General features: G+C 42.8%; 1 protein-coding gene across 3 annotated transcripts in view; it reads right to left on the bottom strand.

Annotated features, from left to right (window-relative positions):
* The window catches only part of PRDM2 (PR/SET domain 2), an 89,456-nt gene that overhangs the window by 37,113 nt on the left and 29,327 nt on the right, over positions 1–23,016 (bottom strand). For 2 of the 3 annotated variants that reach the window (XM_018552662.1, XM_018552664.1), the window contains 2 exons: positions 16,608–16,760; positions 4,253–4,382 (listed from right to left, as the gene is read on the bottom strand). In XM_018552662.1, coding sequence (XP_018408164.1) covers positions 4,253–4,382; positions 16,608–16,760 — 283 coding nt within the window. Of the gene's footprint in view, positions 1–4,252; positions 4,383–16,607; positions 16,761–19,461; positions 19,560–23,016 lie in introns of all 3 variants that reach the window. The other variant, XM_018552663.1, reaches the window with a different exon arrangement.

Genomic DNA, 23,016 nt, shown 5'->3' on the forward strand with positions numbered 1-23,016 from the left:
CTACTTTACCACACATACAGGGACCATGGGGAACAAAAGTAGCCCCCCCCCCTCCAGAAGGAAGGACAGTGTCACCACCTATTCAGAGATGATTTGAGGATCTACAGCCGAGTGATACACAAATAAGATCCAGTATTGTTAATAGTTAAGGTACTTTTTAAATTAATTTTTAAGCTTTAACTCCTGAGTTTAGTGTCACTTTAAATTTTATATTTATTTTACATTATAGAGTGTAACAGAAATGGCTGGAACCCACAAAAGGTGGGTAGAAACACCAAGAACTCCCATTTGGCCCGGAACAGAGCATGAGATCACGGCAAGGAGGTCTCACAGTTGAAGTATTGAAGACATAAGAAGCCGTGGCTGATACAACCCACCAGACTCCACCTGTAACCAAAATATCAGGGAAGACCCGTGTTTTATGGTTGTCTGTACAGTGTTCAAAAAAGTTCAGCTCTCAAAAAGTATTGTTTGTTTGTTTGTTCCTGCATTTAGGGATGAACTTACTATAGTGTTATTATCAGATGCTAATACGTTGCAGGACTAAATATTTATTTACCAGTTGCCTCCCAAATGTTGGATCGTTATCTGTGCAGCAGATAATGTAGTTGGTGACCACATGTCTGAGCATTGTGTCTGTCACACCTGAAGCTTAAAGTGGAGCGACGGTGAAGCCTTTGACTGGCCCCAATGGCAGAATATGCGGAGGACAGCATAATAGGGAAAACTAAATGATCCATTTAGGTATATTTAAAGTGTATCTAAAACCCGAAAAACAAAAAAATTTAATATATTGCAGTTTAATAGTCCTGAGATGTAGTCACTCAGTAATGTTCTTTTTCAGACTTTGTTTCCTTTATTTTCTTCTGGTAATCATGCAAATCACATACTTCCTGTCCCTGGGTGGCTCCGCTCTCTACGCCACTGTATCTATGTAGGCAGCCAGGGTTGTCACCCCAGGACAGAACTACAAGCACATCTTCCCCTCTTCATATCCATTACCTTGGGAGTAGGGGAATTAGCAGTTTACAGAAGTTAGCTTGGTAGGAAGGTAACATTGTTTGCTAGTTGAATAGATATCTGAGTTTAATTCACAGGAGGCTACATGGACACTGTATTTATGGTAAGGTATATTTACTGTACGTGTTAAAATGTTCTAAGTTTGAGGGAAAAAAAAGAAAAATGCAGCCACTACATCTGAGGTCTTGGAAAGCTGCAATATATCACACTTTCGCTCTTAGGTTTAACTGACCTAAGTGCGATCCTTCTGCTGCATGATCTGTGGAGCAGCACACGCCACAAGGTCTTTACCAATGCAAATCATTGTAGTGGGGCGCAGTCAAAACACTTTCTCCATGAAATTATTGCTAGACAGACCAGCTTCTGCTGCAGAAATGTACAAAGCACAAGTTCCTAGTGGGCATCCTCAGTGGAACAGCATCTCCAATCGGAAAAGATGACGGAGAAGCTTATAAGAAAGAGGCACCAAAGATGGTGCTGGCAATAACGGGTGAGTATAGAAAGAACACAGCTAGCTGGAATATTGATAAAACTGATTCAGCTGTAGGTATGTTTTGACCGAGATATCAAAGTAAGGTACTGAGGTAAAGCAGTCAAACGCTAGATGTTAGATCTGCTTTTCCGTATCAGGCCGGAGTTATGAAGGAAGAATACAGCAGCGAAATGAGAATAAACATACTCGCTCGCTGTTAATTGCAGTCCCCATGACACCTTAGATCTGGGTTTCTGCAGCAGAGCACTGGTGTTCAGACGTGAGCAAAGCCTTTTGGTTAAAGAGGTTGAAGACGTTGCTGCACAAAATGCAGATCTGCTGGGGGGGACCAATGACCTAAAATAACCAGCTGTAGGTCACGTCTTCTGGAAAGTGACAGCGGTGGGAAACCTTCTATATAAAGCTGATGGGTACTTTGAGCCCTACTTTGTTGCCCCCCAGCTACATGATGCGCACATAAAGTACGAGTTTTGATCCACTTTAAAGTGACACTAAACTCAGTAGTTAAATCCAAAAATGCATTTAAGTACCTTAACTATTAACAACAATGTATCTTATTTGTGTATCACTCAGCTGTAGATCCTCCAATAATCTCTGAATTGGTGCGGACACTGTCCTTCCTTCTGGAGGGGGGCTACTTGTGTTCCCCATGGTTCCTGTGTGTGTTGTAAAGTAGCCACCGCTCCAAGCTCACTGCCATGATGGACTACAAACTTAATACACAGTAGTAAATTAAATGTGAGATTGTAGTCCATCACAGGAGCGAGCTGAGAGTGTTAGCTACTTTACAACACACAGAGGGACCACAAAAGTAGCCCCCCTCCAGAAGGAAGGACAGTGTCGGCACCAATTCAGAGATGAGTTGAGGATCTACAGCCGGGTGATACACAAATAAGATACAATTTGGTAATACTTAATGTATTTTAATGTATTTTTAGGATTTAACTCCTGAGTTCATTGTCACTTTAAGAAGAGCAATACAGGGCTGTCATTGCTGACCTCTCTCTAAACATTCTAGTTCTGCTCACTTTCTAAATTATGATCCCCTTTGACATTTAGACAATATCTAAGACATTTTTAATTTAAAGTTAAAATGAGAAAAGCACGTGTGCTGCAATTTCTCACCTCTCTTTTGGAAAATGCTAATTATAAACGCCCAGCCATCATTCTGACTCTAAGGTCCCAAAACTTTCTGAGTCACTGACCTGGAACACGTATGCAGACCAGGACTTCTGGCATTCAGCAGCAAGCAAGGAAACTTGAATCTCCACAAACTGCCGGCAAGTTAGCCATTTGTAACTACAACGGAACAGAAATCCTAAAACTGATGCAAAGTTTGTCAACAACTACAAACTAAATCTTATAAAAGCACACAAAATAAACAAACAAATAACCCAACATTTAATGGTTCCCATTGCTCCAGCTATCGCACAGTAGAACAGTAGATACTTTTGTTCCTGTACGTTCTAAATAATCAGGTCTTAACCACAAATGAAACAATGGCTTTGCTACCATGATGCAATGAAAGCGTTCCTGCTCTGTCGCTGCATGTACTGCCCTGACAGTAAAGGCGTGATCTAGCGGAGGTCATGGGTTCAGACACATTGTTTGTGAGGATGTTATAAGTACGATAAGATATTTTAACATCGGTTCCATTTTATAATTCTTTGTTTTCCCTTACTACTTTTTTGATGGTAATTACCATTAAACATCTACTATATCTAAATTCCAGCTGGCCATGTTATGGAGACCGGACGTTGAGACATGATCTTACCACCTAACAATCATGAACATTTATGGAAGAGAGGAGACTCTGCAGACTACCCCGACACCAGCCAAATCTCTGGCTAAGACTTATAACCAGTTAAAAGATCCAACAAAGACAACTTACTGGCCATTATAAGAATAGTTGGGCAGATTGAACTTGTGAACATCTACAATCGTAGTTCCTAAAGTGGATGACAAAGCCATCACAGAAAAGATCTGCATCTTCAAGGACTATAAAGAAGTATAAAGGAAATACGAAACACAAAACAAAAGGGATACAATTAAAGCTTTGAGTATGAAGAGCAGGAAAAGAAGACCCTGAGATCTGATCCGAAGACTGCTCCACTGTTTTAGCTCAGGGCCAAATCCTGAGAGTTCTCCTAGGTAGGCTAATAAAGCGTACAACGTAGGCTGACTGCAGCACTAAGCATGTAATCCATCCGCCTTATGCCGAATACCTCTTTTCTATCGTCCTGCATGGCTGTCTGAGCTTTGGTGTAACCTGCAGTCTTGCCGTAACGTCACAGCCTGAACTTCATATGCCATTCTGACTCCCTCGTGTCACCGAGGATCCTGAACTGTCAATATGACACCTCGCTGCCAGCTCACCGCCTGCAAAGCAGAAGCAGCGAGGTAGCTCGGTGCAAGGCATCCGATCAGCTGAAATATATTTAGACGACAAGGGACGTTCCCTTTAAATAGCCTTTTCTTTTTTAATTCCCCCCCCCCCGCTGCCGGATGGCGAAGGGGCTGATCGCGCCGGGAAGTCTTTGCCGGAGCTGGCACCTACTCATCATATGATTGAGGCAAGAGTGATCATGCACACACACACACAGCTCAGTCTGGGAAAGGTCACAGCGACATCCAAACAGCTCGCATCCACACGCACAGCAGGAAGAAAAGCCCCTGTCCCTCCCTCCCCCTCCCTCTTCTCAATGACAAACGCAGATCCCCCCTTTAAAAGCTCCTTACCCCTCCTGGATTTGGGTGAGTTTTTCTTGCTCCGGTGGCTTGCAGCCCTCTCTTCCTCAATAGCAGCTGCTATCTCCGGGTTGTCTTCTCCATTGTACCAGACTAGCAGCTCCTCTCCTGGCTCAATTGGCTGGAAGAATTAGAGAGACAAATATAACACCAATCAGAGTGGAGGTTGTTAGTACATTGGAAAAAAAATGGGGAGAGATCTAACAGGCAGCGAGAGCGAGCAAAAGAGCGAGAAACAGGCTCAGGGCCAGAGGGCGTGGAGCTAGCTATGGGGATTATAAACAGCTGTACTCTGCACTAGCAACATATTTCCTAACTGACTGACTCACCAAACAGGAAGAGCAGTTTAACTATTCAGCCTGTCTGACTGCAAGACAGGAGGAGGGGAGGAGGAGGAGGAGGTGGAGGGGAGGAGGAGGAGGAGGTGGAGGGGGGAAGAGAGCAGAGCAGAGCTGACCGAGCAAATGGCTTTCCAACAATCCCTCTGCTGGAAGGAGGACTGCATTATTAAACACTCACAATGCAGGCTGACAGCACGAATAGCAGGTCAAACACACACACAAGATGATACAATAAAAGCAGCACCAACAGCAACGCGCAATCGGCACTGCAACCGAGCAGATGTCAAATCACTAAGAAGCTGATTGGCGTAAGATGATTGAATCCTGATTGGTTGGCAGGGGATGCCACACTTTGCAAAAACTAGCTGTAGAAACTAACTCAATGACTTTCAGTTTGCTAATTCACTGTGTATCGTAAATATTATGATTATTATACAGGATTTATATAGCGCCAACAGTTTGCGCAGCGCTTTACAAGATGGGGTAGACAGTACAGTTACAATACAATTTCAGTACATTAGGGTGAGGAGGGCCCTAAATATTGTTTTTTCATTTCACTATTTCTTTGTAAATCTCCTTGCTTCTAGGAAAGGGAGTTTACACTGGTATTGACTTCGTTCGCACATGAGTGTACCGGGAACGCGCGCCGCAGTTGCACGCGTTTTCTGCCCGTTTGTTACATTAAAGGGTTTCTAAACCCTCCGTTTTTTTTCCCATATATCTACTGCTAACAAGCAGTAGATATAGGCAAAAAGTTGTTTTTTTTAAAACGCTTTAACAGCGGTTTAAACTTACCCCGTCTTTGCCGCGCGCTCCCGTCTGAAAATCCGAAAAATGCTCAAAGCATCTTGGGGCAGACGCAGTTCGGATTTTCGGCCGGGAGACGAGGAGAGACACAAGGTAAGTCTATGGACACGTGCACCCGCATGCAGACACCGTGGGACAGGAAGTGCTAGCAAGGACAGAGGAGTCAGCGCTGGATCGGAGACACGACGCAGCGCTGGAGAGAAGGCTGAAAAGGACAGGAAAGAAGAAGAAGATCGGATTAAGAGACATCATTTAATGTGATTTTATTAACATTGGGGGAGGAAAAAAAAGTTTTTGACTTTAATGTCACTTTAACTAGGGATGGCAACACAAGCGTGCCTCGGATATGCACATTTGATGCATGTTCCCAAAATGTCTAAGTGTGAATGGGGGCTTAAAGTGTGACACCAGCAAGCAGTGTTGAACGCATGGCTGCGAATGCACTCAAAAGGTACCCTGTTTCCCCGAAAATAAGACCTACCCCGAAAATAAGACCTAGTGTGTTTTTTTGAGCCCAAAAAAATATAAGACAGTGTCTTATTTTCGGGGAAACACGGTACAGCGCTAATACGCATTTAATACCCTAACCATTAACAAAAATGTTTCCTATTTGTGTATCACTGGGCTATAGATCCTCCAATCATCTCTGAATTGGTGCCGACACTGTCCTTCCTTCTGGAGGGGAGCTACTTTTGTTCCCCATGGTCCCTGTGTGTGTTGTAAAGTAGTCACCGCTCCAAGCTCACTCCTGTGATGGAATACAATCTCAATACAAACCAGTAAACTAAATGTGAGATTGTAATTGTAATCCCATCACCAGAGTGAGCTTGGAGCGCTGACTACTTTACAACACACACAGGGACCATGGGGAACAAAAGTAGCCACCCTCCAGAAGGAAGGACAGTGTCAGCACCAATTCAGAGATGATTTGAGGATCTACAGCCGAGTGATACACAAATAAGATACATTTTTGTTAATAGTTGAGGTACCTAAATACATTTTTAGGATTTAACTCCTGAGTTTAGTGTCAATTTAAAGCACGTTCACAACAGCATGCCGTGCTGAGCTGAATGCACGGCCGCTAGTGTGCGTTCAAAGGTGCAGTGCTGCTGCGTCGATCCAAATACTTTTTCTGTCATGAGTGACAATCCATTAAGTTCTGCTGGCACAGTGTGCTGCACTGCGGTTCTATCATGATACACCATGCTGTGCTGAAAAAAAGCACAGCATGCAGTACCTTTTCTAGTGCTCACCACTGAGCTGATTAAAAACATAGCAAAGTCGCCTTGTCTGTGTGTTGGAGCTGTGCTGGAAAAAAAACGGCCAGTGCAGCCACAACCCATCTGAAGTGTACATCACATCTTAGAGTACAACACATCTTAAGCTGGTCATACACTTATTACTGGTCATTACACTTATTAGATTATCTGCAGACTTTCTATGGTCAGATGGAAAAAGTGCAACAGATTCCTCCATCTATGCTAAACTGTGTGGATGGAGGAATCTCCCGCTGGGCCAAGCTTCAGTATCTTGCTAGTCGGCCCCGCTGGCTCTCTAAATGCCCGAACAATGCCTGCATCCAATCAGATTGTTCAGGTATTTTGACAGCCAGCTTTAGATCAGCTCTAGTTAAAGGAGAACTATGGGGTCAGGGCTTTTCCCCATAGTTCTCCTTAGGGTAACGGGAGGACACAAACTAGCGTCCTACCGTTACCCTAAGCTCAGTATACCGCGAGCTAGAGCTCGCGGTATACTGAGACGCCGCAGCCGGAGCGGATCCCGACATCGATGTTGAGATCCGCCCAGCTGCGTGAGTGACAGCTGGCTCTGCCTACCTAGAGGCAGAGCCAGCTGTACCCGCCCCCTCCCCCGCCCGATCCGCCAGTCAGCGCTGGCGGAGCGGGGAGGGAGAAATCCAGCCCCTCCCCTGTCACGGGAGAGAGCCGTGACAGGATCAAGAGGTGAGCGAACGCCGGTATATGTTCGCTCACCTCCCGATCTACTGAGCCGAGCTGTGACAGTCTCATTGTCACAGGTCGGCTAGAACTATGAGGTGAGTGAAAAGCAATCAGTTATACAAAACTGCAACAATGCAGTTATACAAAAAAAAGGTAACGATGCATGGTCGCTACATAGAAGTGAATACTCAAACTGGTGGTCATACATAGATTGAATTTCATTATATTACTGCTGACTCAGCCAAAATCCGATCCATAAGTTCTCCTTAGGGTAACGGGAGGACACAAACTAGCGTCCTACCGTTACCCTAAGCTCAGTATACCGCGAGCTAGAGCTCGCGGTATACTGAGACGCCGCAGCCGGAGCGGATCCCGACATCGATGTTGAGATCCGCCCAGCTGCGTGAGTGACAGCTGGCTCTGCCTACCTAGAGGCAGAGCCAGCTGTACCCGCCCCCTCCCCCGCCCGATCCGCCAGTCAGCGCTGGCGGAGCGGGGAGGGAGAAATCCAGCCCCTCCCCTGTCACGGGAGAGAGCCGTGACAGGATCAAGAGGTGAGCGAACGCCGGTATATGTTCGCTCACCTCCCGATCTACTGAGCCGAGCTGTGACAGTCTCATTGTCACAGGTCGGCTAGAACTATGAGGTGAGTGAAAAGCAATCAGTTATACAAAACTGCAACAATGCAGTTATACAAAAAAAAGGTAACGATGCATGGTCGCTACATAGAAGTGAATACTCAAACTGGTGGTCATACATAGATTGAATTTCATTATATTACTGCTGACTCAGCCAAAATCCGATCCATAGGTAGCCCTGCTGGCACTACCCAGTTCAACAAAAGTTGACTTTTATCAAAGCAGCCAGGGGAGAAAGGGAAATTGTCAAACAGCGACTGCAGCCAATCAGCTGCTGTCACTGTTCGAGTATTGACAGCCGAGGGTGGCGGTTGCCAGAATACAATAGCTGGCAGGGGAGATTTCTCCAACCATGCTCTTTAGTGAATCGTGAAGTTTATGGCCAGCTCTAGATGTGACAACCATGAATGGTTACTGATTGTTTGGCATAAATGAATTTTCACAAACTACTGCTATGCTTGTTTTTTTAATATAATGTTTTTTCCATTCATGGTTGCTACATCTAAGTGAATACTCAAACTGCCAGTTTAGATATTCACTAAAACTTTACCAACCATTAATACTATTGTTTGGTATAAATAAAGTTATATAAGTTACTTATGTTTGGTATAAATTAATTATCATAAAGGATTGTCAGGTTTGTTTTTTAATCAAATGTGGTTTTTTTTTCTATCCTTTGTTGCCTCTCATTGATGCTGATCTCCTGCAGCCTCTCTGCTGCCACTTTATCTCTACATACACCACAGTAATGTCTGCATGGCATTTCTCAGGGTGGGTTTCCTAATGGTGGCATGTGTGAACAGTGCCTGCATATTGTGTGTTCAAAGGGACACTTGCATTCTTCCATGAGAGCCTGAGTTACAAAGCAGGAGAACTACTAGGAGATAGGAACAGAGCATTGTCACCCTACGACCAGGATTGCCTGTACTAGGATCTGCTTAGCAGGATCACTGGGTATTATTTGAATAAAAAGGGAATACATCTACAGCAATGTGAGATTCTGGTGTGTTAACGGAATGCTGAAATAATTCATAGCTAAGCTAATTTATCCGAATGTCTTTGGGCCACTTTGTTACCCTAACAGGATAACATAAGCTTTCTTGTTCAGGGCAATGGAAGGAGGAATAGTTCTGACAGCGCGTAGACAGTTGCTGACTTATGCCAGGAAGAACAGCGGTCAAGGAATGTTTTCTAAGGAATGGCATGGAACTAGTAGGACAATTTATAAAAACTGCAGGAGAGCAAGTTGAAAATATTATGGTCATAGTTAGGCAGATGTCTCCCAAGAGCTCAGGGCCAGATGCCTGGCCATCCCTATTTGGGGGCCCCCATTTGTCTTCTGACTTGGAAGACAAAGTCGCAGCACACAAGGCCAATAAGGGAAAGTGAAAGGACAATCCGCACAATCACAACGATTTTCCAACAAGCTGGCAGACGTCTTTGCAGTAACAAGCAGCTCTAACAGCGGGATGTATTCATTATGGCTGAACCTGGGAACTTTCCAACTTCGGTGAGCCTGAGATTGTGGTGGGGCTAATAGTGGTGCGTAGAGTTTGCCATTTCAAAATGGAAGCAATGGTCTTCTCAGGGTTGTCCATAAAATGAGGCAGCCTGAGGTGGTTGCCTCAGGTGGCATCTCATTGGGCAGCGGAGCTTTTACCAACCTGTGACACTCTCTGCGGTGGCAGCCAGCTCGCCAACATCACCGGTTGCCAGGAGCCGAGCAGAGATGCTCTGGCTTGCATCCCACCTAGCAATCAGTGACATCAGTGAGCTGGGAAGGATGCCGGACAGAGCCCCCCCCCCCCCACCCTCTTACTGTAGTTTGATAGTGACGGGATGTAATATTAAATAATATAGTCTGACAGTTAAAAAAAAATTACTGTATTAATATATTTGTAAATATAATATCAAAGTCAAAAATATTTATCACAAAATTATAACACAAAACAATGTGCAATCTTTAGAAAACATAGAAAAACTGTAAAATATAGTCCATACGGGGTCAAATAAAACACTCAAAAGTCAACATACGATGCAAGAAAAAAGGAGAAAACACTAAGGCCTTGTTCACACCAAATGCAGAGCAGATCCAGTCAGGTTTCCGCACACGCACGCTAGTCTTTTAGACGCGTTTTTGACGTGCGTTCCGGGCTCTTTTTGGTTAAAAATTGGCTTTCAGTGTGTTCCAGGCATTGGCATGCGTTTTTGATGCGTTCCAGAGCAGATCCAGAGCAGGTAAAATAGGGCCTGCTGCAGTTTTTTCACCTGCTCTGGATCTGCTCTGCAACTGCACGCTGCAATGTGAACTGGAGCAAAAAATACCATTGGAATACATTTGGACGCAGTTTTGATCCGGTCTGCACCTGCTCTGCTCTGGATCTGCTCCGCGCTTGGTGTGAACAAGCCCTAACAAAAGATGTTAATAAAATCAAGATGAAATAGACAAGAAGACCTTTGCTTAGGCTGGATTGAGGCTGCGAAATGTAGAATTAGGTGTTAAAAAGGACTGAGACTATGGATTGGCTCTAAAGGGCTGGCTGGCCAGGGGGTGAATGGCTGCAGAGAATATGCGGGGCTATGTGATAGTAGCTGAACAATAAGAGAGGTGCACCTAAAGATAAGATAGGCAGTATCAAGTAGAATAAATAAACTGGAGGAAAAAGCTTACAAAGACTGTACACAGCAAGACAGAGGAGAAATATTGAAGACAAAAGGGTTTCAGGCTATCGCAAGCTATGCTGGTCAAATCACTTACAATGGATGCTGCTCCTTGACCCCAATGATGGTGATTATTTTATTCCAATGACCCCAATGATGGTGATTATTTTATTCCAATGACACCAATGATGGTGATTATTTTATTCCACTGATACCACTGACAACACCAATGGAGCTTATTTTATCCTACATATACCAACGATTGGACTTGTTTTCCTCCCACTGACACAACAATGGGGTTAATTTTTACTTCCACTTGCACAAATGATGGGACTTATTTTACTCTTCTTTTTTTTTTCAATGTACCCCCAAGGCCCAATTTTGATGTACCATAGCAAAGTAAAGAGGGAAAAGTGCCACACACGGTGAGTTCACACCCATGTTATTGGCCTTAACCACTTCTGGCCACACTCTGAAGTGTCCGGTGATTGACATAAAAAGTGGGCTGCATTTTCTTCTTGAACTTCAAGGTGTCCCTCATGATTATTCTCAAATGTTGACCTCTATGTGTTTGTACTTAAATTTGAAGGCCACTTTACACTGTGCTACCAGAAAGGCAGCCTGCTAATTTTGGATGGGCTGCCAACATATCAGAGCAGGTTTTAACGCTGCACCAACTTTTTTCAATTCAGCACATCACAAAACATATATGTGTGCTGAAACGTACATGTGGTGTGGTGAGCTGGTAAAGTGCCTTGGGGTGTCATTCAAAATGAATTGATGTTTAGTGTGTGGTAGTAACTTATGCAATCGCAACACACTTATGTGAATTCAGACTTCAAAAATATTTAAGACATACAAAAATAAGGTTTGCAAGAATAGATAGCTTTATAGAAAAAAAACTGGAAGGAAGAAGTCAGTAGTAGCCATTACAACAATTTAGATTCCAGTTTTCATTCTTTTAGTTGTAAGGTGACACTAAACTCAGGAGTTAAATCTTAGGCCTCATTCACACACGAATCGGCCTGCACGTACAGCTCCGTGCTGCGTGCGGGGCCGTGCCAAGTAGCTGCCGGGAAGGACAGGTGCTGCTTGTGATTAGAACGCAGCCCCCGTCCTTCTCTATGGGGCTACGCGGCCGTACGCCCCCCTACACTCACCTCATTTGCAGGTCCGTAGGGGTGCGGGTGATCGTATCCATACGCCGCTGGAATGGAACATGTATGCGTCCCGACCACAAAACCCGCACCCCTACGGACCTACAAATGAGGTGAGTGTAGGGGGTCGTACGGCCGCGTAGCCCCATAGAGAAGGACGGGGGCTGCGTTCTAATCACAAGCAGCACCTGTCCTTCCCGGCAGCTACTTGGCACGGCCCCGCACGCAGCACGGAGCTGTACGTGCAGGCCGATTCGTGTGTGAATGGGGCCTTTAAGATGCATTCAAATACCTTCACTATGAACAAAAATGTATCTTATTTGTGTATCACTCGGTTGTAGATCCTCAAACCATCTCTGAATTGGTGCCGACACTGTCCTTTCTTCCGGGGGGCTACTTTTGTTCCCCATGGTCCCTGTGTGTTGTCAAATATCCAAGCTCGCTCCTGTGATGGACTACAATCTCATGTTTAGTTTACTAATCTGTATTGTAGTGAGCTTGGAGCAGTGACTACTTTACAACACACACTGGGACCATGGGGAACAAAAGTAGCCCCCCTCCAGAAGGAAGGACAGTGTCAGCACCAATTCAGAGATGATTGGAGGATCTACAGCCGAGTGATACACAAATAAGAATCATTTTCGCTAATGTACTTGAATGCATTTTTAAGGTTTAGTGTCATTTTATTAAGAGAGAAATGTCTTGTGACTAGGGGCAACATAGATATGTTTAATACATCTGCATTGCCCATATCAGCTGATCAGATACTAACTGGCATCTACTTCAGGTTAAAAAATGACATCCGCATCTAACAGGCTTGTATGGGCAGGAGTTACTTCTCTGTCCTTTACTCCTTAATCTGTCTCAGTCACATAGGTGCAGTGCATTGCAAATTACCTTTAACCCGGGCTGCAAGGAGGGACAACTATGACTTTTGTTAGTGAACGATATCAGTTAGCCAAGACTTATTAACTCTTTCCGTGCCGCCCTGGCTTACTGACATACATATAATATTACCAGCATACATATACAGGTCAGAGGACCAGCATAACAGGCAACTAGCATTTCAGAGGGTGCTCAGCAATGGTTCCCTCCACATTTCTCCTAGAAGAGGTTTCCATTAAGACCCAGCCAAGCTAGGGGGTAACTTGCTATATTTGAGTGACAGGTCTATACGAAAATTACATAAATTATATTTTTAGGGGTGTGACATCACTACTCCTAAAAAACAAATATTTGTACAGGTGTGACATCGCCATATATCCTGAATAATTTTAGATACATTTATGACATATGTCTATTATATAGTAATAAAATTTGAGCTCTGGTGGGATTAACAGTACTGTATATACATTTTAGGACATGGTTGCTTGCTTGAGCAGTATAAAAGATAGGAACAAATGACCTTGGTGAATGACCACTCTTACGCAATAGCCGCGAGCTGCAGGGTTGTGATTGGCATCCCAAGTACAGACATTGCAGCTGAGGAGGCAGTTCCATCCTTCACACAGGGATGGCTCAAGTTCTGGGAAACTGATCCGAGTACATGCACTGAAATATCCCCCTATGGCTCGGCATGGTATCTGCTACAAATGTTTTACTACCAGGCGGTTAAAATATAGTATTTTAATTGCCAAAACTGTACTTTGACCCCCACATGGAGATATTTATTGTAAAAGATTAACAGGGCTTTTCTTGTTGTAATCAAAGAACAATTAACTAGCACAGGAAGTAAAGTTGTCATAAACTCCATACAGGACCATTTGTAATTAAATAGGCCAGACAACAAAACTCAGGCCTTGTTCACACCAAGCGCAGAGCAGGTGCAGAGCAGAGCAGAGCAGTTGCAGACCGGATCAAAACTGCGTCCAATGTATTCCAATGGTATTTTTTGCTCCAGTTCACATCGCAGCGTGCAGTTCCAGAGCAGGTCCAGAGCAGGTGAAAAAACTGCAGCAGGCCCTATTTTACCTGCTCTGGATTTGCTCTGGATCTGCTAACGCATCAAAAATGCATTCAAAATGCATGCAAATGCCTGGAACGCACTAAAATCCCATTTTAAAAACTTTAAAAAAAAAAAAAGTTTAAACCAAAACGCTTCAAAAGCGCATCTAAAAGACTAGCGTGCGTGTGCAGAAACCTGACCGGATCTGCTCTGCATTTGGTGTGAACAAGGCCTCAGTGATAACAAAATATTTGAGTCCTTCTATATATATCGTTTTCATGACCTCCCCAGACTTTTACTGCCAGGTAAATGCACATACATTTGAATTTCAATGTGTGAACACTACTTTCCTCAACTTGTCTTAGAAAAATCTGTTTGGAAGACTAAGGAAACACTGCTTGTGTAGGGCATCATATCCCTACCCTTGAGAATGGCACCCCACATTCACAGTATATTGGTGCAGAGAGCAGAACTGATGTCATCAGTGCCGCTCTGCATCATCCACCACCCATAGAAGACCGAAGAGGACCTGGCATGTCATATGACCAGCAAGAAGATATTGGAAAAAGGTAGGTTATAAAATAAAAGCATAAAATACCACTGGCGGCTACTTGAAAGAGAGGGAAAGGAGGGCTTTAGAGGGGACAGCATACAGCCATAGGGGCCGCATCTGGGTACCCCTTAATTAAAGGGGTACCCCGATGCAAATAAGCCCCCTGCCCGCAGACCACCACAACCAACAGGTCAGGGCTTGAGGGGAAGAGGCCCTTGTTCCCATCGGCACGGGGTCAAGGCTCTTTTCCAGTGGGGAACCTGGAAAAGCACCCTCCCAGTGCAGAGGGCATGTGGTCTAGTATGGTGCAGCGGGTAGGGGACGCTCGCCCCCCCCCCCCTTTCCTGCTCTGCCAGGCCTCTGCTCGGATCAAGGGCCTGGTTAGAAATTTTAGGGGGGACCCCACGTTCTTTTTCCCGTTTTTTCAGGGTGAGGGGGAACATCACCCCTCAGCCCGCTATATACTGAGCTTTGGGTCATGGGAGAACGTTAGTATATGTGCTCCCGTGACCATAAAGAGAACTATGGGATAAAAAGTTTACCCCATAGTTCTCTTTTAATGAAAATATGTTAATTTGATAATATACCTACAGAACCATCACAATTATGTAGTTGGGTATTATAATAATTAATGTTTGGTTCTTAGCCTGTGCAAGTTTTAAAAACATCCCCCAGTACTCCTTGTTTCTACATCTCCAACACGACTTAAATAAGGAAGATTATTTTACTGCCCATTCTTACAATAACAGGATGGCAGAGATGGAAATTATAAGCTTTCAGTATACAGCGGAGCTCTATAATTAAACTTAGGATCTGTATACACAGGGGCTGGATCAGGAAGAAAACACACTCCTGGTATAGAGGAGGGGTGTGGGCAAAAAGTGCCTGTAGGATATTTGTGGCCTCGATGGTGCATGCAATGCACTGGGGAATGCAGTTCCCAAACAAAGGGAATGCCAAGGAACCCTGCAATTTGTTTAGGGAGGACTTGGCAGAGGTCAGGAATGAGTACACAGATCCTTTTTTTTTTAACACCCTTGGGTGCAGGTCTTCAGGGTCCAGACACAACACAGCTATTTTATACTGCATGTGTATAACTGCAGTTAAAATGTGTGTCAATAGGTTTGCCCATAAACTTATATTTATGGGTATAGATTTAGTCTATGTTGGTCTGTAAAACATACAGTTGAAAGCATTTTGTTATATCTGTTAACTCTAAACTGATGACCTGTACAGGCTTTTAAAGTGCCTCCTATGGACATTTCATTGGTCAAGCAATTTTTAAGCTTGGCATCATGGGTATCTATGTACTGTACTTGGCATAACCTCATATTTTATATATTAAATACAAAATGGGTATTATATTGTGTTTTCATGCATTAACTTAGAGCTCATTTCCCCCTTTGTAAGTAATTAGCATTTATTGCGGTAATATAGAGGTGCAGTGATGATTTATATGTGGGTACATTTTCCTGACTCACATTGCAGGCTTTTTTTTTTTATGGACTTATATATAGCAGCTGACCCCCCTGTGAGTCTTTATAATAAGATCACTGCATACCAGCCCTGCCTCCCCAGGTCACTCTGCCACTATGAATATTAATGAATGAGGAGAGAGCTCACAGAGAGAGCTCAGTTTCTACAGAGAAGCTTGTGCCCGAGGGAGGCATAGCATTATGGGAAATTTAGTTTTCCATGCCCTACATTGTAGTTCCCAGTGTGCACAGCAGCCTATAATTTACCCAGACTGCCTGCAGAACACAGAGGTGGACATTTCAAAAGGAGCCATAAAGAAGATGAAGAGGATGGCTAACAAAAAAGTAAGTTCCTGTGTTCATATACAGCAATTGCATATGTTTACTACATGTACGGCATATGTTTTTTGAAAAATACTTCCACAAAGATGGAAACGGGCTTTAAAGGAGAACTATGAGGTGAGTGCTTTTCACTCACCTCATAGTTCTAGCCGACCTGTGACAATATACTGAGATTTTGCGTTTGTTAAAGAGCTGCGCTATTATTATGCAACATAAAATTTTGCACTTTCCGCTATTTTATTCTAAAAGGTCTCTGCTTTTAGGCAATATATAATTGTGGGGTGTGTAATTAATTGTCAGGCCCAAAATGTGGATTATAGCGTGTGCAAAAAAACAAAAAAAGCAAAAGCAAAAGGGTTAATGCAGTACAATGAAGGGAAGGAACAGTATTCAGTAACTCATTATATACACTACATAAAACAATGCTGGAAACGAAAATGCATGAACTCTAATAAAAGTGGTCGCCTACCTTGAGGGTCTTGTAGTATATTGCCCTGTTAATCTCCAAAGGGCAGAGGTTTTGCTCCTTTGCTGAGCGAGCCCAGTTTATATAGCGCAGCCAGTTTCCTTTGTGTGGGTCAGTGGCATCAACACACATCCAGCCCAGGTTTGGGTAATACACCTAAAACACAGAATAGTTTAGTTTTAGCTGCAGCACACAGACACAGACATTAGCACCAAAAAAGCTATTCACAGAGTAGCTTAGCCTTCGGGCTTAACAAAGCTTGAATGGCAGGTAAGGACATTTAGGATGAAATAAGCGCACAGATGGCAGTTTCAGAGTTGCACAAGCAATTAAAATGGGTATTGAAAAAGCAGTCTATACCGGCCATACACACAAGCAATTTTCTAGCAATTTCCAACCTGATTTTGATCCCCATAAAAACTGATTAAGGTGAGTGATCAACATCCCAGCCTTGAAAATACAAATATGTCAAATGCTGCTTGCGGATGGCCTTGATCTGATCTAATGTTAGGCCATGTACGGGGGAATTTTTAGTCAATTTCAATCACTTTCCATGCTCCAGTAAATGCACAGATGATCTCAACTAATGAACATAAACTCTACCACCCACAAGTTCAATCGGCCAACAGAATTTGGACAATTTGGAAGTCAAGACTGGGCAGTAAACGGACAGCTTCAGTACAAATGGAAAAACTACGTCAATGTCTTTTAAAGCGACCAGATTATTCCACTGGGCTTGATCTGGTCAATTTCAATAGCATCTGCTTCCAGATGATCTATTTCCACACAAAAATTGAAAAATTCCAATGCTCTACCAAACTGCCATGTGTATGACCAGCTTAAGTGTGTCTAGGTTATGCTTTAATTATTCATGGATAGAGTGTAGAAGGTTAAGAGCCTGTCTGGGTTTTATTGCCATCTATGACCCACTCTCTTTGTCCTGGTGACCATTGCTGATACTCATGGGAAGAGGTCACCTTACCTGCAGTCCTGCAATTCTTACTTTGGAAGGATTCCCATTCACTTCCCATTTTGTCTCCAAGACAGAAAGTAAGAAAAACCTCCCTAATGGGACAAATACACCAGAAACCTAAGAGGAATTCTAAATATTTCCTACTCCAAAAGTGCAAAATTAAAACCTTTTGGCCAGAGGGACACAACATTTTTTCTACTGAAGAAAGATGGTATTTAAAGCAGGACTCCGAGCAAATGTTAAAACACATCTAAAGCCCTACAATACAGTCATTCAAAACTTGTGAAATGTATTTTGTAATACTACTAATACAATTAGCTGCAAGATACAGTATATGTATATATTTAAATGTATTTCCCATAATCCCTGAACACCATCATTCATGCGCATAAGAAAGTGAGTGTGTCTCCTTTGTATCCAGTCTCTAATGCATTGCAAAGTGCTTTTATCATTACGTGCTTCAGGCACTGGGAGCTTTTCAAAGTCCCTTATAGGAGTGAGAAAGCAGAGATAAAACCTCACATGATTTCCATCATGCAGCCTGGATGCAGAAGCTCTAAACTCAGAAAAGTGGTGATACTCTTATACAGTGTTGCAGAGGTAATGGAACCCCAATGCTTTCTGGAGGGACTTACAAATGTGTTGACAGCTTAAAAAAGTTCATACAAATTATTATTATTATGTTATATCAGAATTGTATTGATGCATTTCACTAAATATCTGCTATAATGTGGTGAAACCTGGTGCCCTCAACCTATGTATTGAGATAAAATAATTGCACACAACTGGCTCCATTTGGTTGGCTGTTCATTGGGTAGACTTTACAATTCTGGGTGATCTCTCACTAATAATCAGTTATGTAGAGATATGCCAGTCCTGAATGTGGCACTCTTTAAGGATGCCACCCATTTGTACCAGCCAGTGCATGCTGGTTAAAAAAATGATCTTTCAATGATTTGACAATAAAATGATTCATGTACGCCAGTTCTACCCAAAAGTTAAGGTGACATTAGACTCGCACGTTAAACCTTAAAAATGCAATGAAGTACCTTAACTATTAACGAAATGCACCTTATTTGTATAGCACTTGGCTGTAGATCCTCAAATCATCTCTGAATTCATATTGACATTGTCCTGTCTTCTGGAGGGGGGCTACTTTTGTTCCCCATGGTCACTGTGTGTGTTGTAAAGTAGCCACCGCTCCAAGCTCACTCCCGTGAGGGACTACAATCTCAGGTTTAGTTTACTAATTTGTGTTGAGATTGTAGTCCATCACGGGAGTGAGCTTGGAGCGGTGACTACTTTACAACACACACAGGGACCATGGGGAACAAAAGTAGCCACCCTCCAGAAGGACGGACAGTGTCAGCAACAATTCAGAGATGATTTGAAGATCTACAGCCGAGTGATACACAAATAAGATACATTTTTTTAAATAGTTAAGGTACTTGAATGTATTTTTATAATTTAACTCCTGAGTTTAGTGTCACTTTATGTTTTTGGTCCTCAAATTTCAAAAATCACAAGAAATATCCATTATGTTGGCCTATCTAAGAGAACATCCTGGAGGAGGACAAAGGAGGTATAATCTACACTAACCATTGCATCCTGGATCCTCCAATATACAGCTCTAAAGTACTGGTTTTATCCTGCTGAGGTTCCTAAATTTTATCCATAGAGATAGTTTTATAGGTTATTGGGTCTACAAATATTATGGGAAAAGCACTTTTGAACCAGAACTTTGAAGCTGAAGATGTATGCACCAGGTTAGTATGTACACACCATGATCATCTAGGATTTTTTTTAAGCCTGGAACGTGAGCAAGCAATGCAATCAGACAATGGGTGAAGGCAGCGGTATGGGGTGTATAGGAAGGGACATTACCAGCAGAAAGAGAATGTTAAAGATTCAGATCTCTAGTTTGGCCACATCTGGAGAACTGCCATCAGATCTGGAGACCACATCTCCAGAAGGGTATTAAACTAAAAGAGAAAGAACAGCAGCTATATGGTACATATGGCTTAAAAAAAAACTCAGCAGTATTAGACCCTGAAAGGATTAGAACGCTTCCCCTTCATGGACTCTGAATAAAAAAAGTCTAGGGAACACAGTACCTCCAGAATCAAGAAATGCTCCTCTGCGGTGCCCGGTATGTCCATGGCTGGTTTCTATACATCTTATAGCCATTGTAAATCAGACACATGCAGCATTAACAGAACAAGTCAGCCCACAGGAAATAACGGCACTTGTCTAGAGTCTGCAGTAAGGTGAAAATGGGGACAAAGGCTTTTGGCTTAAGGTCCACATATAAAAAAAAGGTCTCCAACCAGGTCTAACGTCATTTTGAGTGGAGGGAGGAGGGGAAATACACTTACCTTTGCAGCTCTAGTTCTCAGATCAAGCTTAGCAAAGTTACTCTTACACTCTCCTCTCATTTTTGCTCCCAAGTTTCAAATTAGGGGCAAAAACTTACTGACTTTAATGGGGGAATCATTAAACACATAGGAAAGTAGAAGCCTCAGAAGCAGAGAGGATAAAGGACGTTTACCAGAGCAAATGGGTTGTGTTAGATCAGGACTGCAGAAGTATATGTACAGCATCTGCCAGTGTTCTTGATATTCTCAATTATACAATTTAAGATTGTTGGGTACAGGTCTTCATCAGAAGGAAGCCTTCTGAAGTCAAATGTAGATTCTACAACCCACATCTTACCAAACCCTCATAGGGGTCAGTCAGGTGCAAACAGTGACTAGGTTATAAGGCTGCAGCGAATTATTAATTTTAGAATTGATTAGTTAGACGATTATTTTTAATTATTATTAATCGGATAGAAAAAATGTAATAAATACCATCCTTAATTTAAAATAAAATACACAAATCCAGTGTTGCAAACAAAGTTTACTTCAGAATAAAACTGCATGCACAATCTTGCAATTGTGCTGCACTGGAAAGCACGGCATTGCGGTACCATGCATTCCAGGGCGGGCGATCACACTGTGGGCAGGAGGTGTGTTTGAGGTGCCATTGAAATGGTTGGCACTGCAACAACCCTCCAGCAACAGAATTTGTCAGGCCGAAACCGAAAATCACTTTTTTCCCCACCTTTTATCATTTATTTTTTTAATAATTGTATTGTAAGCACATGACACTTGAATAGCTTCAGCCAAGGAATGACAGCTGCCAGTGGCAAGATTCTGCATACGGCAGCTAAATGTAAGTACAGCAGGTAGTGGGCTGGTGTAATAGTCAATAGCAGGCTGGCTATTGCATCCGCTCACTGCTTGCTGTGCCCTCCTCCCAGGGTGGAGGAGAGAGCTAGGGGATCCAACCAACTAATCGATAATGAGAATAGTTGCAACTATTATCATTATCAATTAATCGATTAATTGATTGCAGCTCTACTATTTTATTTCCCTACTTATATCTTGTCAACATATATTTACAGACTACATATAACTATTCACATCAGCCCTTGTCCCTCAAAGGAACTCACAATCTAATGTCCCAACGGCACACACTTAGGTCAGTTTGGAAGGATACCAATCTAAAAGGTATGGACGGGCACCAGTACGAAAAGCTTGTGCTCCCTCTCCGGTATCACCTAGGGCCACCTCAGTGCCTCTTCACTTTACACTGTCAGGGGCAAGGTACAGTTCCAAGTCATTCCTAACAATCCTCTTTGCACACAATGCACTTACAGTATTACACTCAGCAATAAAAAGCCTAACAGTAGCTATTGACATTTCTGCTCCCCTGGTTATGTATACAAAAGTTTTGCATTTTTCTGCCCCTAAGTATTATGCAAATAGGAAAGTGCATATATTTTGGAAAGGCATATGTCAGTAATCTGGGCTATTTTAGCAAAGTTTTTGCTGAGATTGGGATTTCAACTCCGAGTTTCAGAAAACAAATCAACCATACCTAGAATCACGGCAATTTGTGTTTTCATTTTGTGTTTTTTTTGGAGTAAACTGCAAATCAGAGTGCAAATATTTTGATATGGTAACTGTGCAATAGTAAACACTCTTTCCTTCCAGCAATTGCAATTAACAGCTGGTTCGTGCTAAGACTGTGATCCGGCTCAGGCTCATTTAAAAAAACATGGAGGACCCATAGTCATTCAATCAAGCAGTTGGTATGATTACAGTCATCAGTAAACTTGTGGTCTGAAAATGGTGCGAACCCTCCCGCAGTTCCATTGCATTCCAGACCAGACAAAATGAGACATGCAGTATTTTTCTGGTCTGGTCTGGTACAGACTGCGCTGGTGTGAACAGAGGCCAGAAATAGCATAGGGATACATTAGGATGCATTTTGGGTCTGGAAACAATCTGGTCTGGTCTGGAGGTAATCTGGATGTGGTGTGAATGGGCATTTAGGGTATTAACTAGGCTAACGCTAACTTGACAGAATTTGTTTGCCTGGTCACCTGGGTCCCATTTGGAGATTTTCCTGAACATATATCATGAAGTGAGAGGAAATCTCCCCAAATTGAAAGAAATATCCCTTTAACAGCTCCAATTTATGGCTGTCACAGGCAAAAGGTCTTACACAGAAAAGAGTGCAGAGTACGTTTTCTTAAAGAAAATCTGTACTATGAAAGTATGGAGACTGTCACTGCTGGCCTTTCCTTCTAAAAAAATGCCATTAGTTGGCTAGAACGCTGATACAATGGGTTCAGTATTTTCTGAGTTACGAGTTACTGATTTGCAATTGGGATTGGGATCTCTGACTTCACTCTGACATTGTAGTTGTGCACGGACAATCAAGGTCAGAGACTCACAAATATTAAAGCTGGAGACAGCCCGGCAACTAGAATTTTCAGAAGAAGGTCAGCAGTGGAGGCCTACATATTTCGGGAAATTTCCTTTTACTTTTTGTCCTGCAGGTGCAACAGGTGAGAGGAAATCTCTGCAAACTGAAGGGTGTTCCCTTCCTGTCACCAGAACAGGAGTACCCAAAGAAAGATTTTCACTCACCTCCTGTTCTGGTGACAAATGTAACAATTTGGACTTTGTATAAAACCTTGCGTCCTTCACCGCTTCCAGGAAAAATGGAGATCTCTGCCATCTGCTGTGAGTGCAAATGTGATTGTTGCTATTTTAATCGTCAAAGAACAAGGGGATGGCAACCTCAGTACTCCAGCCATGGTAAAAGTAAAAAAAATCCCATCATGCTTCTGCCTCTGGAGTCATGCCTGTTGAAATCAGTCTTGCAATGCCTCATGGAACTTGCAGTTCCACAACAGTTGGAGTGCAGAGGTGGTCTACTCTGCCATAGAATATACTCTGTTACGCCTTTTGTAATCGCTACATTACAGCATGAATTTAAAAAAAAAACAATGATTACGTTATCAATAAAAAAAAGGTCATATTTAATAACATTAGAATTTTTTATAATATTATTGAATATATCGAATAGTATATTATTTATAATTTA

The sequence above is a fragment of the Nanorana parkeri genome, unplaced genomic scaffold, assembly GCF_000935625.1.
Source record: "Nanorana parkeri isolate BGI_ZX_2015 unplaced genomic scaffold, ASM93562v1 scaffold94, whole genome shotgun sequence".
NCBI classification, from domain to species: Eukaryota; Metazoa; Chordata; class Amphibia; order Anura; family Dicroglossidae; genus Nanorana; species Nanorana parkeri.